The 16,005-nt window shown below is 42.6% G+C and overlaps 1 protein-coding gene and 1 non-coding gene across 2 annotated transcripts; both read right to left on the bottom strand.

The window, feature by feature from the left end:
* Positions 1–1,907: 1,907 nt before the first annotated feature.
* Positions 1,908–15,702, bottom strand: NOA1 (nitric oxide associated 1). Its single transcript, XM_045834605.1, has 7 exons — positions 14,395–15,702; positions 13,357–13,521; positions 12,240–12,445; positions 7,965–8,096; positions 6,898–7,014; positions 3,972–4,092; positions 1,908–3,297 (listed from the first exon to the last, which is right to left on the bottom strand). The coding sequence occupies exons 1-7, from the start codon at positions 15,542–15,544 to the stop codon at positions 3,086–3,088; spliced, it is 2,103 nt and encodes a 700-aa protein (XP_045690561.1). The 5' UTR covers positions 15,545–15,702; the 3' UTR covers positions 1,908–3,085.
* On the bottom strand, positions 3,323–3,491 carry LOC123815977. Its single transcript, XR_006785198.1, has one exon. It is a non-coding gene; the product is annotated as a U1 spliceosomal RNA (small nuclear RNA).
* Positions 15,703–16,005: the final 303 nt, after the last annotated feature.

Below are 16,005 nucleotides of genomic sequence, written 5' to 3' on the forward strand. Positions count from 1 at the left end.
AATGACAGACATTAAGAGCCCGCAGAGGTGCTATCTATTCAATTCACATGACTCTGGAGTCTTGTTTTTAATGTTTAAGCATTACTCTTTGACAGTTGAGGGAAAACAATCCCCCTGGGAGGAGGAAAGCAGCCAAGAGAAAATGGAACAGTCTGAGAAAGAATGGAAATGATTCTATTGCTCCATGAGGCAGAGCCAAGTGGGAGGGCAGCCAGGGTAAATGATCAGAGGCTGTCTACGAAACAGCTTGCCTCGGCGCTGGGTGCCTACCCAGTGAAGCAACAACAACCCTGCCATGGCCGGGACAGCTGAAGCTCCAAGTTAGTCATCTGCAGGAAATGTCTCGAGCTCCCTTTTGCAAGAAGTGTCTGAATGATCAAAACACACAAGCGCACAAGATTGCATCTGCACGCCACTTCTCCTTGGTCATGGGAAGTGTTGCAAGTAACATAAATGCAGACTCTGGGGAACTACACAGTAAAGCCCTGGTGATGGGTACAGCTTGCTGTTTATGGTGACTAAAAATACAAAGTGTGTTAAACTGAACTTCGTCTCAGCAACTTTGGAAAAAAATGGTGCTGTTTTAAAGAGAAAGAAGGTGTAACTTTTAAAAATAAAACCTAGTATCACATAGAAAGTAAAAAGCCCTTTAAGGGCACATGCTTTGTCTTTGTAGGTGTCATGAATACAAAAGAAGTGACATACCGACCACCACAAGGCTGTAGAGCCAAGTAAACAATCTAGTATAAACTTGCTTAATTGTTTTCTCACCATTCAGAACAACTTGTTCTGTGGAAGTGAGGGGGCTGTCCTGCCACTTAGCCATTAATTTGTCCTCTTTACCAGCTCCTGTAAGCTGCCATGTGTAACTGATTACTGATTCAAGGGAAGTCTTTATACTCAGATTAATGGAGTAAGGAGTGTCAGTAAACTAAGACTCAGAAACCAACTTTCTTAAAGCAAAACCCACTGTGGAACAGTTGAATAGGCCAGCAGTGATCCTGGGCTGCATTATGTTAGCAGAATATGAAGTAAATTAATACCAGAGCCTAGCAGAAGTCCTCGGCTGTCTAAGCATGCAGTGTCTTTTTTGTGAGAGAGGTGTTGGAACCACCCTTTCCTTGCTTTCCTGCTTTTTTACTGAGAATCGTAAAAGGTTAGGGCTGAGAAAAATCTGCCATTTCCTCACTTTATTGGTGAGAAAATGAAGACCCGAAGAAATGATTAATGTAACTAGGGAAACTGAAACTTAGTAAACTGCGCTGTTTAAAACTCCTAGCAAGGCACCTTGGAACATTTTTAGATATGCCTCAGTCAAGATGTATGAAACCGAAACATTGAATTTTAGAGGTAAAAGAGACCTGGGAATATAAGTGGTGAATGTTAAAACATGGAATCTTTGTTAGGCAAGAGGCCTAAAAGCCTACAGAGACTAGGGAGAGCTCTTCTTCCTAGAATATGTATTGAGAAGTTACTGGGGTACTGACAGCATCAGTTTTTAGGTTCTGTATTTTCTGTACAAATGCCAAGTTTACCATATTTCCTTCATTTTTTTTCTAAAGAGTAGGCCTAAGCTCCAAACTAGGAACAGCAGAGAAAAATATAGTGGCCACAATTTAACTTTGTAAAAATAATGGTACTTCATTGTCCATAATGAAAACCTGGAAATCAGTTACCAATTTGAAGTTGGGAAGCTACTGCCCTCTAGAGGGTGAGTTGAGAAACGTTAGCAGTACTGTTAGGTTGCCACAGTGACTGCCGGAGTGGGGGAGGGGCGACCGGCCTTTATTATCTGGGAAGAGGGACGCCCCGACACACTTAAGTGCAGTTTTAAACATAAAAAACTACCTTCCCCAATATGCCAATAGCATTCACTTTGAAGCACGATGAAAGCGAGATCTACAAAGTTTTTACAAGTTGCATTTATTCTAAGAGGACTTAGTGAGAAGGGGGGCTAGAGGGTACACATTGACAGAGAACAAAAGTTTATGCTGCCCAGGCTGAGTAGCTCAGTGGGCTAGAGTGTCTTCCGATCCTTTAAATAAATAGTGGAACACCAAATCGACGTTTCTCTCTCTCCCTTCCTTCTCTCTCTCTAAAATCAGTAAAATGAAATAAAACAATTCGAAGTACTTTATGTTAAACCTGAGTCTATAGGAACTTCTTGGACCTGACTGCATTTCAGGCCAGCTTATCCTGCTAGCACTTTTCTCAACTTATGGCAAGGCGCCTGGGACTTGACCTGCCAATTGCTCGTTGTATGTATTCATCTAGAAATAACAAAAGGTAAACATTTCTGATTGATGTAATGTTACACAGTGTATACAAATGTGAAAATGGTTAATTAAACTCTCTGGTAGTTGCAGAATAGACTATGGATGCTAACAAGATGTAACTTGAAACCTTTTTACCTAAAATTTCAAACACTTTTAACTCCTGTAAGGTAAACTTCTTTTTGTTCTCCAGTGTTCATTCTCCCCTTGTCTTAAGTGCTAAAGATCTGAAATGGTCCCTACTGGCCCCCCAATCTCCCAGCTTTTTGTGGGTGGGTCTGGCCATGTGACTGCTGACCAATGGACTGTGTGAAATGATGTATGCACCTTCAGGTTCTGCCCCTTCTTTTAAACGGGGAAGCTGCTTGCACTTCATCGCCTCGCCTCTCCCCCCTCACTGGGAAAGGATGGCCACTTGAGCAAACACCCGACTGGAGAGCGAAGCCATGGAATGTTCCACCAGCGGGAACCCTGGGCGACCACACGGTGCAGAGCCACCTACTCATGTCTCTCTTATTTGGAGAAATTGATTTCCTGCCACTTTTTCATAGGCCAATCGCTAAACTGTCCTCTCAAGTAGACTGCAAATAAGAAATGACATCTGTTCTCAATAAAAAAAGACAGTAGTGAGGCACTTGAATGTAGCAGAACTCCTTTTTAGGTATACAAATATTTGGGTCACACATATGTACACACCCTACAAGAAAACTTGTATTTACAAACTGAGTACATTACAAATATGCACAGTTCTGAGCAGTAACAAATTTAGCTTTGTAGTTTAGCTAAAATATTCAGCACGAGCAAGGTCAGCTTTATATCTTCATCTGTTGTTTCTTCTTCTGCAGATTATACACCAGGGAAGGAAGCTTCTTGGTTTTATAGGCCACGCTCCTCTTGATGCGCTCTCCTTTGACGTTAACAATATGGGGCAAGAGGGGGGGCCGGACTGTCAGCGCTGTTCCTTGAGGTGTATAGCCTCGGAGATGTAGCCTGTCCTTAAGCTGAGGCGTTACAGCAACCCAACCTATGCAGGCATGTGACAGAACACAAATGGTATCAGCAACTCCCTGCCCCCCTCTCCCCACTACCACACATCGTGCAGCGGGGTTTCCCACAGTGGGGGAAATCACAGGGGTCAGCTCATCTGGAGTGCAGTGGATAAGCCTCGCCCTGGGAAAACCTCCTTCATGATCAGTGTCTCTCCTGCCAGGTACGTATGTTAGCAACTGTCTTACTGAAAACACTAAACCTGCCCTAGAAAGGTACATCAGTGGATTAAAGGGTTTTCCTGATATGCGAAGGCTGCAAGTTTGATCCCCAGTCAGGGCACATACAAAAATCAACCAATGGATACAGAAATAAATGGAACAACAAATTGATGTTTCTCTCCCTTTGCTCTTTCTCTTGCTCTAAAATTGATAAATAAAAAATTCTAAAAAAAAAAAAAGAAAACCACTGAATTAAAGCTTAAAATGGAGCACTGAAGAAGGCTACTGTTCTCCTTCATTCTATTTTTTAAAAGAGCATATGATGCATTTGTGAAAAGGTACAAATTTGTTTTCAGAGTAGGTTGCATTTATGAATAAACTAGTATATATACCTTAAAATACTCACCTTGTGTTGGTTAAGGCAGACTCCTACAAAAATATAAGAAGTCTACTTTATTCACCTTTAAAGAAGTGCCTGGTGTGAACTTACCTGCAGAGGAAAACTTGATGTCAGCCACTGCTTCAGATTCCCCAAGTCCTCCTTCTAAGGTAATGTCTTCAGCAACAAGAGGAGGAAATTCCGCCATTCGTTCTTTTCCACCCATTGGAACCTTCCATGGGGATAAAACGAAGATGTTTGGAAATGGAAATTCAAATTAAATTCCCCATAACTCTAATATTAATTAAAACACTGATAATTCCATATAGGGATCAAGAGTAAAATCCTTTTAATCATTAACTGTTGGAAAAACCCCAAAGCACTTCTGGGTCGAATGAGAAGCACAGCAAGCATTCAGTTCCCAGTGCCAGGGGCCACGTGTGGGCGGTAACCTCCTGATAGCAGAATCTTGCTTTATGAGTTTGCACTGTTTTTACAGCCCTCCATAAAGCCTTACACTGAGTACTGTTGGGCGATTAAAGGAACATCTTTCCAAATACCTTAGCTCTTATAAGCCTGGCATCCCACAAAGATTAACCCCTGCCTCACGACAAGCCAAGAATACATATATAAGATACAACTTCTATGTTTAAAGATGTTTCCATGAGTTGGAAGTGACTAGATAATAACTATTCATTAACAGATGTCTGTGTTTAGTACTAGGGACACAAAGATAGATTTTACAATATGGTCTCATCTCCTAGGAAGATCAGAAAGTGGAAATAACATGTAAACATATTAAGCAAGGAATGTGATGAGAGGCATATACTATGTGCTATGGCTGTGGAAGAAGAAGTAATGAATGGGTTTTGGTCAAGGAAAACATCAATGAAGAAGCAGTATCTCAGCAGTATTTTGAGAAGCAGGTAGAAGTTAGTGGAAAGTTATGCTGGGTTAGCATTCATGTATAGATACAAAACTGGAGAAGGGATGAGTTCAGGAACTGTAGTTTAACTGTCCAGGGTACGCTGTGTGTCTGTGCATTAGTGATGAGGCTATCAGTGCAAACTCCTCAGTAATGTGAAACTACCAAGGGATCATAAAGAGGAAAGAGAACAGAGATGACGACAACCACCACCACCAACACTGTGACCTGCTGTGTTTGTACTTGGGGAAGATCTCTGCAGTGCAGGGTTTTTGACCTCAGCACTGCTGACATTCTGGACTGAATGGATCTTTGTCAGGGGGTGGGGAGGCCATCCTGTGCAGTGTATGATTCTCAGCAGCATCCTTGGCATCTACACGGCACCTACCAAGCTGTAAAAGCCAAAAACGTCTCTAGTCATTGCCCAATGTCCTCTGGAGGCAAAGTTTGTGCTGGTTGAGAACCACTGCTCTTGTGGTGGGGGTAAAAACTGAGGAGGGCAGCAAAAACTGGAAGCTGAGAAAATATTTAAGGATCTCAAAAACAGCCTAATGAAAGCAGATCATAGCTTGAACTCCAGGGCTAGATTCAGAGAGAAACTGTTTATGCCACACTGGGAGAGAAGACTGGAATCGCTGCTTTGGAAAATGTCAGTGGGGTCCATCCCCAAAACTACACAGATACCTGGGGTAGAGCAACACAGAGTTCATGTTCCTGAGAGCCATGTCACATAAACTAAGGAAGTCTTGTTGCAGAAAAAGCAACAGATCCTATATTGCCAATTGCCTTTATGTCCCCACCCACTTGGCAAATCCTACAAGTCTCTGGAATATTAATTGTAGGGCAGTTCTTTCAATGGAGTTTTAGTTTCAGCCTAGCTTTCTTAGGAAATCCAGAGAGAAGTATTTGTATCTCAAGCCAGGTTAGTTTTTACCATCTTTGAAGGGCAGACGTATGTTTTGTGTTTTGACTTATTTTTGGTTGCATGAGCATGAATTAATGTTAAGCTACCTCTCACTGGATGTACCTGGTACTTCTGCAACTGTCACGTTCCAGCACCACCACAGACGCTCACACAGCACTTACTTAGCTCAGTGCGCTGACCTCCACCTCATGACATAGGTTCAACACAGAGAGGTAAAGGTGACTTTTGCCTAAAGTCACACAGCGTTGTTCAGTGGTGGAATGCAGTGGAATTTGATGGCAGTCTGGCTCCTGTGACCTTAACCATTTTACAATACTCACTAGCCAACAGTGTCTACAGCATGTCTTGCTAAGGAGCTGAAAGTAGTACCCACTCAGTCTTTGGCACATTTGGTAAGAACAATGTCAGTGGCACATAAGGGCCAAACAGGGGCTTCAGAGGAAGGGGCATGAGGAGCAGGAGTGATCTCGATTGTAAAGAAAAGAAATAAAGAGGACCCTGAGTTTTGTTTTTAGAGATGAAAGAAACCTTAACATATTTACAGGTTGAAGAAAGTAGCTCGTGGAACAGCGGACAAAAGGTGAGATGTAGTCTATAGGTATCTGGGATTAAGAAGCTGGGAAGAGAGTTTTTCTGCCCAGACTAGGGCTTCTCAGCACTGGCAGTATGACATTTTGGACCAGACAATTCTTTGTCGTGAGGGGCTATCCTGTGCCCTGTAGAATGTTTAGCATCACCCTGGACCTCCACCTATTAAGACGCCAGTAGCATCTCCCAGTTCTGAGAAAATCTGTCACTTCTCTTCACTCGGCGTTATCCAGTACAACTCTCTGCAGTGATGTGACTGCTGAGCCGTTGGAAAGTGGCTAGTGCAAATAATGAACAAAATGTGACATTTTATTTAATATTAAATTAATGAATTTAAACAGCCAAATGCAGCTACCACATTGGAAAGTACAGTCTAGAGAAAACATAGCTCCGTAGTTATTCTAGGGTCCGTCCAACATCCCCTTTTTCAATAGGGCCCACTTCACTTTACAGTCAGATCCTCAAGGAGAACAAGGTGAGGGGAGAGCCAGCTGACGGTATGACAGAGGGGGTTCTGCTTTCTTAGCAGAGCTGTGGGGTGTCTAGCATCATGGTGTATGTTAACCTAACTATGCAATCACCAAAATGTGTCACCTCACCTTGAGTAATGTGTGACCTGCATGCTTCTGGTATATAGCATCTGCCTTGTCCAAGGAAGTGATGTGCACAGGAAGGAAGTTGGAAGCCACAACTGTAAACCAAGCTGACTGACTTCCCTTCAGAAAGAAAGAAGTTATTTGGCACAATGAAACAGTTGCAAAAGCAGCACATTACATGATATAATTAAAAAAAAATCAAGCTCCCTTTGTAAGTACTGGCATGGCAGCTGTAATTAAACTATATTGATGCCCAAAAACAAGGGCACAATATGTTAGAAGCAGTGCATTTCCACAATTTATGTAAAACTATGATTCCTTACCTAGTCTTGTTTCATTTCATTTAAAGATACTTTTCTTAAAAAAAAAAAAAAAAAGGAAATACTGTCGCTTCAACTGTCTCTGGGTAAAGTTAGGTTTTAAAAAATTAACCTTCTGTGAGCTTTAAAGAAATATATAAGGGTTTAGGTGTGTAAGGCTAAATTTCCGAACAATTGTGGACAAACACAAAACCCAAGAAGTGTGCTGAAGCAACAGCCTGCAAGTAGCAAAAAGTGTTGTCGGACACGACCATGTTTTGTTTATCTTCTTCTCCTCACTTGGCAAGACGGGAGCAATTCTCCAGATAGTCTAACCCCCAGGATGATGCTATCTCAGAGAATTCCAGACAAAAACCACATATACAAAAGTATACAAATCCTGGGATGTAAAGAAATGTGGAATCTATTTAATGCATATTAAGCCTGTACTTAAAAGGTCTGACTGATGATTTCCATGGGGAACAATACCACGGGGTAGTGGAAGTATCTTTTCTTAATGCCAGCTGTATAGGGTACTCGACATACTAGTGAAGATAGGGTTTTAAGCCCTACTACTGTATTCTCCCCCCATTAATTTGTCCTAGGTTTTTACAATGGGCATTTTGAAAAGAAAACAAAAAGAATAGTACTCAGTGCTCCACATAGTCATGACCTAGTTATCAACATTTTCCCAGTGTTCATAAACCTGCTTCCCTAAAATAAATCCCAATACTAAGTCATTTTTTAATGGTACATACAGACTTCTCTTACCTGCAGGAAATCTATGCGGCCTATGGCACCCAAAAATAAAACCATTCCTGGTTTAAGCACAAAAGTTCTTGGAACAATGGCATGTGTTGGCAAAACAGTATTTACTTCTTTTTCTGTTAGAAGATTTAAAATCTGTGAAGCAAAGGGCAGATTTTATTTTTACAGAATTACTTTTATTGAAGATATACTGGATTTACCTGTAAGATAAAGTGATGAAAATATATTCCATATTTCACAATAAACCAAAATATGTTGAACTTCGTTGCACATAAAATTTATTCATTGTTTCTGTCTAAATGAATCAATTTACAAATGCTCTATGCTTGTTTCACAAGTTAATCTTGAGTAATGACAAAATATTTATAGAAGTATGAAACTTTCTTATGTCAGCAGCATCCCCCGAATGTCAAAATTGGCATGAGCTGAAAACACTGATGTTCCAGTCTCAAGATGGAAATATATGTCCTCACCATCAAAGCTTCTAGAGGGCAGCGGTTTTCAGTTAAAGGAGAGGCAATAAACTATCTTATATCCTAGTGGCCAGTGTGCCTGCATTAAATGCAAAATGGTCACAGCATTCTAGGATCAGGTAAAGAGCTTAAAGAACGCCTTCCTAAATTCTGGTCTTTAGTTTCCCTATTTCCCCCAAATACTCAACAAAAATGAGAAAGTTATGAATCCTTTGGCGTCTAAGGATGAAGAAGGATTAATAGATTAGAGAAAATAGAAACGAAAGTCAGAAAGTATAAGATTTTGGTAAGATCTAAGGAACTGACATCTGATTTAAAAAGGAAGAGAATAGAGAAGGTAAAAAAAGGGAAAACAAAATTTTTGTGAACTTGGCTCTTAAGAAAAATAATAAGAATGAAACTAGATCACCAACTTACACCACTATAAGAATAAAGTCAAAATGGAAAAAATTTAAACATGAGCTGTGACATCATAAAAGTCCTAGAGGAAAGGAAAACAGGCAGTAAAATTCAGACACCCCATGCAGCAATATTGTCGCCTGTGTATCCTCGCAGGGGCATCCAACCTTTTGGCGTCCCTGGGCCACACTGGAAGAGAAGAGTTGTCTTGGGCCACACATTAAATACACAAACACTAATGAAAACTGATGAGCAAAAAAAAAAAAGGTTTGAAATAAATTTACGATTTTGTGTTGGGCTGCATTCATAGCCATCCTGGGATCCATGTGTCCTATGTGCCACAGGTTGGGCACACTTGCCAGGGCAAGGGACATAAAGGAAAGACTAAACAAATAGGACTACATCAATATAAAAAGCTTCTGCACAGCCAAAGAAAACATCAAAAATGAAAAGGGAACCAAACATATGGGAAAACATTTTCCAATGACACCTGGGACAAGGGTTTGATCTCCAAAATATATAAAAAACTCATAGGACTCCACACCAGGAAGACAAACAATCCAATTAAAAAATGGGCAAAGGACCTGAACAGACACTTCTGCAAGGAGGACATACAGAAGGCCCAGAGGTATATGAAAGGATGCTCAGCATCATTAGCCATCAGAGAAATGCAAATTAAAACTGCAATGAGATATCACCTCACACTGGTCAGAATGGCTATCATTAACAAATCAACAAACAAGTGTTAGGATGCGGAGAAAAGGGAAACCTAGTGCACTGTTGGTGGGAATGCAGATGGGTGCAGCCACTGTGGAAAACAGCACAGAATTTCCTCAAAAAACTAAAAATAGAACTGCCTTTTGACCCAGTGATTCCAATGCTGGGATTCTACCCTAAGAATCCTGAAACACCAATCCAAAAGAACCTATGCACTCCAATGTTCATAACAGGACAATTGACAACAGCCAAGTGCTGGAACAGCTTAAGTGCCTATCAGTAAATGACTGGATCAAAAAACTGTGGTACATTTACATTTCAAACAAAATAGAACCAGAGGCATGGAAACAGGGAACACACTGACAGCAACTGGAGGGGTGAAGCGGGGAAAGAAGGGGTAGGGTCTACTCAATGAATGGGTATAAATGACCCATGGACAGGGACAACAGTGTCGGGACTGACTGTAGGGTATGGTGGGCGGGGCAGGAGAGACAGAGCAATGGGGAAAAATTAGGACAACTGTAATAGAACAATAAAAAAATAAAAAAGCATTAAAATGAAATATAATTCGTGTTGAAAACATAAAAAATAGAAAAATAGTAAGGAAATTATTATAATAACAATAAAAACATGTGATACCTAGAGAGGCTCACAAGAAAATACATAAGGGGGCTGCAAGTAGTTTTCCCCAGGACATGTGTTTGAAAAAGCACAGTAAAGAAACTGCGGTAAAGAAACCACCTTAACACTTTTTAGACCCTAATACTTCCATTTTACAACAGAATTTCTTGGTTTGGTTTGGGAAACACTGATTTAAGGCCTCAAATAAATATATCGATAATCTGACACTAGATGCAAACTATCTTAAAAATCTTGAAGACCCTTTATATCCAATATCTTGAGGTCTCATTCTTCTGGCTGGAATATTTAGCAAATTCTTGCCTTTCTGACTATCTGACAAGAGGGTATATATGACTAAAGTAACTGTTATCCCTGACCTAAGTCTAAAATGGGAAAATGAGTTGAAGTTAAGGTGATAGAACATTATTAGAAAACAGTCCAATTACTCTGAAGTTTTTGATTGCTAAGGAAGACCGGACATGGCACTAATTCTAGAAGGGAAAAAAAAAAGATTCATATGATTCTATGTTATGGGTCACTAAATAGAACACAATTCTGAGACTGGCACTCTAATCCCCATGAGACAAAGCAAGGAAAGCACTTAAGAAACCAATGTTGTTTCACAGGGAGATACAGAGACAATTAGGTGAATTACAGACTGGTCAGTAACCAGATTCAAAGGAAGCTGATTAATGGACCTGCGGTTAGGCTGTATTCTGGACGCACACTTGAGTCAATGAATGACTTGGATGATGATCGAAACTGCAAATAAAAAGTTGTGAGATTTAATGAGTATGCAGGATATAGGCTAAATTTAACAAGATTGAATGAAAGCTGTCCAGGAGATACTGCTATTGGATTAAAAAGGCACTAATCCTATTCTAAATTATTCTCGTAGGAGGGCACTTATACAAGAAATTTAGTTCTTAGTGTTATACTCCAAGAACAAAAACAAATTTGAAAACATCCTGCAAAGAACATATATGCGTGGCCCATGGTCATGGACAACCGTGTGTGGATCGCCTGAGGGCGTGGGAGTGGGTGGGTGGGTGGGTGGAGGGGGTACAAAGAGGGGAAAACTGGGACAATTGTAATCGCATAAACAATAAAACATAATTTAAAAACCCCACTAATTCTAATAAAGAATTGCCAGTAAAGAATGCTATATTTTAAAAGCAAAAGAAAAAAGAAGAAAACATTCCGAAAAGGACCTGGGTTGATGTATAGTCTGTCGCTCAGAGAGAACATGTGTACGAAATAAGAACAAATAATCTGGATTATGTTAGCATAGTAAGTACTCACTGTTTGCTGGATGAACTAATGAAAGAAAAAGGCAGGATGAGGGAGAGATAGGACACTATACTTTAAAATATTTCAAAATCTGACAAGAAAAATAGGTGTTACATTCATTCCACACAACTTTGAGAAACAATGAGTACAAGGTACAGGGAGACTGTTCAGCTCAATACAAAGAGCAGATGAAAACCAAACAGGTTACCTTGGGAGGCAAGGCATCACTGCTGCAGTTGATGAGTCACTCCTTACTTTTTAGTTCAGGCTGGATGCCCTCCGATGAACAGGTTATAGAGGGACTTCGAATGTGCATAGGCAGCTGGGCTGCAGTGCAATTTACGGTATACCGTTGTGTATGATGTGCACTTTTTTGCCCAGATTTTTGAGGGAAATATAAGGATGTGCATTATACATGGGTATAATGATCACGTACCATGGGTAAAATAATCCCATAGATAATGAACATAAAACTGTGGGTGCGCATTATCCACAGCAAAATATGGTATGCTTTCTTTCAACCTCAAAAATCTGATTCTATAAATGTCTCCCTGATTAAGGCAAGAAGCATAATAATAATGTAAGTAGGGTGTTAGCAGTGAAGCCCAACAAATGAAATACAGAACTTGATGGAATATAGTCATCCTTGAACCACTTCTATGAATGAGTCAAAACTGAGTCTAGAATGAAAGTGTACCTCTCTTCCTGTGTTCTATCTTAATAGGTAGACAGTATTTGTGTAGTTCAAAGTTGTTTCTAAAACACATCAAATACATACACAATTTTCCTTTGTAATTCCAGGGGTGTCATAAAACCAGTGGGCATCTTTCACATCTTGTGGGGTCAGATCTACTTTTTTGGTGGATTTATCTGCAGCTCTAACAGGTTCATTTTCCATGTCAAAGGCAAGCGAATCAGCATCAAACTCAAAGGGAGCTTCATCCTTCTGTTCTTCTGAATACACGAATGTTCTTCCAACTCTTCCTAGAACAAGTTATATTGAAGTTATTAGTCACTCCTTTAAAGCCTTTGACTCTAGACAGATAATTCTTATGTTTGTGTCAAATAAGTTACTAAGACTATGAGCTATGAAAGTGAGATACAATGATAATAGCTTTATGTATTTATTTTTTAAAAAAAGGCAGCAGGAGTCAGACTCTTGTAAGGATCAAGTGTGTGGCTGGCTGTGTATATCAGGCATGGGGGGAAGTATTGGAAATCAAACTGTTTTTAGTAAATGAAGGTTGAAAGGAAATACCAAAGAAAGGGGACCATCTGACGTAAAGCTGCTGCTTAGAGTCGACCACCTGCACTGGTCTGCAAGGAGTGGGGCTGCATCTCAGTGGGAATGCTTTTACTGCTGACACTGCCTAGGCGGGCAGTTACTATACGATTCCTTTCCTGGGTTTCCCCAAGTATCTACTTTCTCAATTTTCTCAGCACCATGAACTCTGGGTTTGCCTCTCAAGGGCCCTGATCTTCCAGAATGAGGAAAGTAGTCTGTCCCCGCAAAAACTGGCTAGCCCAGACAGCAGTATTTCAGGTTGCTTCACAAAGACTTTTAGCATAGAGGCCTCGCCAGTGTGACTCAGTTGGTTGCGGGCTGGCCCCATAGACCAAAAGGTCGCAGGTTCAATTCCAGTCAGGACACACAAGCCTAGGTTGTGGGGTTGGTCCTGATTGGACCGGAGGCGGCAAATCGATGTTTCTCTCCGTCTTCCCCTCTCTCTAAGGTCAGTGAGCATGTCCTCGTGTGACCCTCCCTCTCTCTCCCCATCCCTGCCCTTCTCTCTAAGGTCTGAGAGCATGTCTTCTGGTGAAGATTAAAAAAAAAAAAAAAGAAAAAGAATTTCAGTGTAGACCCCCTCAAGAGTTTTCCTGCAGGAGATGCTTACCTACTACATAACCATGCTTTTTTAAGAGATGAAGTTGATTTTGTTCTAGCTGACTAAGATCTTCTTCAGCTTCAGCTGCATATTTTTTAAGCCTTTTTTGCCTTTCAAACATTCTGTAAGGAGTTGGGTTGCAAATAGGGAACTTCAGTAGGTTTAATGTAGTACCTGAAATACCAAACAATGTATTTTAACAAAATTGCACAATGGAGTAAGGGGAGGACAAGTAACATTTTTCGAAGAGCTACACACTGTCTTTGGGTACTGTGATTTATTTTACTTAACCTTTATGACAACTCTCTACAAAACTACCCTTACTTCACATATGAGGAAATGGGTTCAGGGACTGGCTCACAGGCTCAACCAGGATGTGAATCCTAAATCTGCAGGCCTGATTCTTTTTATCTTCACCAAACTACCACTCTATATAAAAGAACTGCTGTGTATAATCCGAGCAAAGTCCAGGGCAGAGAACAGTGTACAAAACTAAGTTAAACACTGGTTTCAGAGAAACAAATGAGGTAGTTTTGCCACATGTTAAATAAAGACAGGGTCACAGAAGGACCCGATTTGCATCTTAAACCCCCAAAATTGACATTTCTTCTCAAGAAAGCTACATATCATACTGTGCCAGTGAATTATTACAATGTTAAATGTCTATAGTATACTGATCTCATGGGTAAACTTAAGATAGTGGAGGTAGGTTTAGAAAGTCAAAGGACATTCCAGGAAAACATACAGTAAAGCTAAAGGGAAACCTCCATGAGGGCAGGAACTGTTTTGTTGCCTGGCTTAGCTATCTCCAATGCCTCGAACCGTGACTGGAACACAGAACTGCTCCATAAATATTTCTATTATTATTCCAAGCACTAAGCTGACGCCGGAAGACTGGTGTGACCACAGTAGAGAGAACTGTTAAGGCGAAGGCTCCAAACGGTTCCTGACATCTCAGAAAACGAAAGGTTTTTAGTAAACACTTGATATACAATTGTGTGAAAACAAAAACAAAAACACGAAGGGGGCGGACCTCCTAAGGCTCACCAGGCCAGGAGGAGATAGTGGCTCGGTCAATAGCCTCAGATCCCTTGGCGATGCAGTAATCTGACTCCAGGAGCGTGTTGAAGAGAGTGGACTTGCCAGCGTTGGTAGCACCAACGAGGTAGACGTTGCCGCGATATCGCCAGGAACGCTGAAGCGCAGAGATCAACTCTTCCACTCCATAGCCAGTCTTGGCGCTGATAAGCCGCACGTCCCGGAGTACAGTACGGGACCTGGCCGAATGATCTGAATTCTCCTCCCCATCTGGTGGCCCGCCCCTGCCGGGGTGCAGTGGTCCTCTGTGGCCCGGGGATCGCAGGAGCCCGGCGCGGGCACAGTCTTCCCACAGCCGCTCCCGGAGCCGATGTAGGTAGCCGGGCGCGTCCTGGGGCAGTAGGTCCACCTTGTTCCCCAGCACGATCAGCTGCTTTGGGCCTACCAGCGCGGGCAGATCGGGAAGCAAGGCGTCAGGCAAATCGAGCAAGTCCACCATGTAAAGGACCAGGGCGGGCTCAGGCTGCCGCAGCGCAGCGCTCACCAACTCTAGGTACTGCTCGCGGCTCACCTGCAGGCGCAAGGCGCGCCGGTGGTGCACCAGTAGCCAGCACCGCTGGCACACGGTCCGCACAAGCCCGCCGTCGGCCTGCGCCGCGGCGCTAAGGAACTTCTCGCTGGGCAGGTAGCCGGGCACGCCAGGGTCCTGGCAGTGCAGCTCCGCCCCGCAGCCCGAGCAGTTCAGGCCGCTGGGCGGCACCGTCGGGTCAGGGTGTCCCACGACCCGGTGCACCCGGAGGCTGTCCCGTAGCTTCTGCTGCCGCCGCTCCTCTCGCTGCTGTTGCTTTTGTCGTTCCTCCTCTTCCTGACGCTGCCGCAGCTCCCGCAGCTGCTCTTCTAGAGCCGGTGCGGGCTCCGGCTCCGGGAAATACTCGGGAAATAAAAAACTCTCCTCCAAGTCATCCCTTCCTTTGTAAACCCCACTCGCCGTCGGGCCACGAGGAAGCCCAGGTCCCAGGCCCGCTGGGTGCTGGGAGGAGGTGGCGACCGCGCATCGTCTCTGGAAGAGCGGCTCTCGGAGGCCGTGGCGCACTACGGTGGGAGTGGACCTCCTAACTGAGGGCCAGAGGAGTCCAGCCGTCCAGCGTGCAGGAAGCATTGGGAACAAGGTGCCGGACAAAGAGGGTGGAGCCACGTGCGCGCACGCGCAATGGGGTCCGAGAGGCGCTTTAAACCGGAGACTAAAGCCCAGTACTTCTGAAAGCTATTTGTCAGCCGCCAAAAGTCGTCTTCCCCTCCCGAGTCTAATCCCGTAAATTCTCGCGATGAAGGCTCCGAGGTTTGAGAGTCCGCTTAACGCTGCGGCAAGCGGCAAAGGTGTCAGGACCTAGGTTGTGCCGCGTGTACTGAAAGGGCAAGTGAGGGTTTGTCACTTTCAGGCATCTTCAATACGCCAGTGCTGGCACAACCCGCCCTTAGCAGCGCTTTAAAAGCGTTGTTTCTTGTCTTTAAAGGCGCACAAACGAGAACATTAAATGCCGCGGACTCACGAGCCGCAACTAAAACTTTTTATTTATAAGTATTGGCTTTTTTTTTCAGATGTCATCGTTTGTGTAATAC

Source organism: Phyllostomus hastatus, unplaced genomic scaffold, assembly GCF_019186645.2.
Source record: "Phyllostomus hastatus isolate PE091 unplaced genomic scaffold, TTU_PhHast_1.1 phas_contig_196, whole genome shotgun sequence".
Taxonomy (NCBI): Eukaryota; Metazoa; Chordata; class Mammalia; order Chiroptera; family Phyllostomidae; genus Phyllostomus; species Phyllostomus hastatus.

What these genes read in the sequence shown, in the direction of transcription:
- NOA1 (XM_045834605.1), bottom strand. Translation starts at nt 15,544, where the DNA reads ATGCTTCCTGCACGCTGGACGGCTGGACTCCTCTGGCCCTCAGTTAGG. An exon ending in GAATTACAAAGGAAAATTGT is followed by an intron (nt 8,097 to 12,239) that starts GTATGTATTTGA and finishes TTTGCTTCACAG; the next exon opens with ATTTTAAATCTTCTAACAGA. An exon ending in CAGGTCACACATTACTCAAG is followed by an intron (nt 4,093 to 6,897) that starts GTGAGGTGACAC and finishes TCCCCATGGAAG; the next exon opens with GTTCCAATGGGTGGAAAAGA.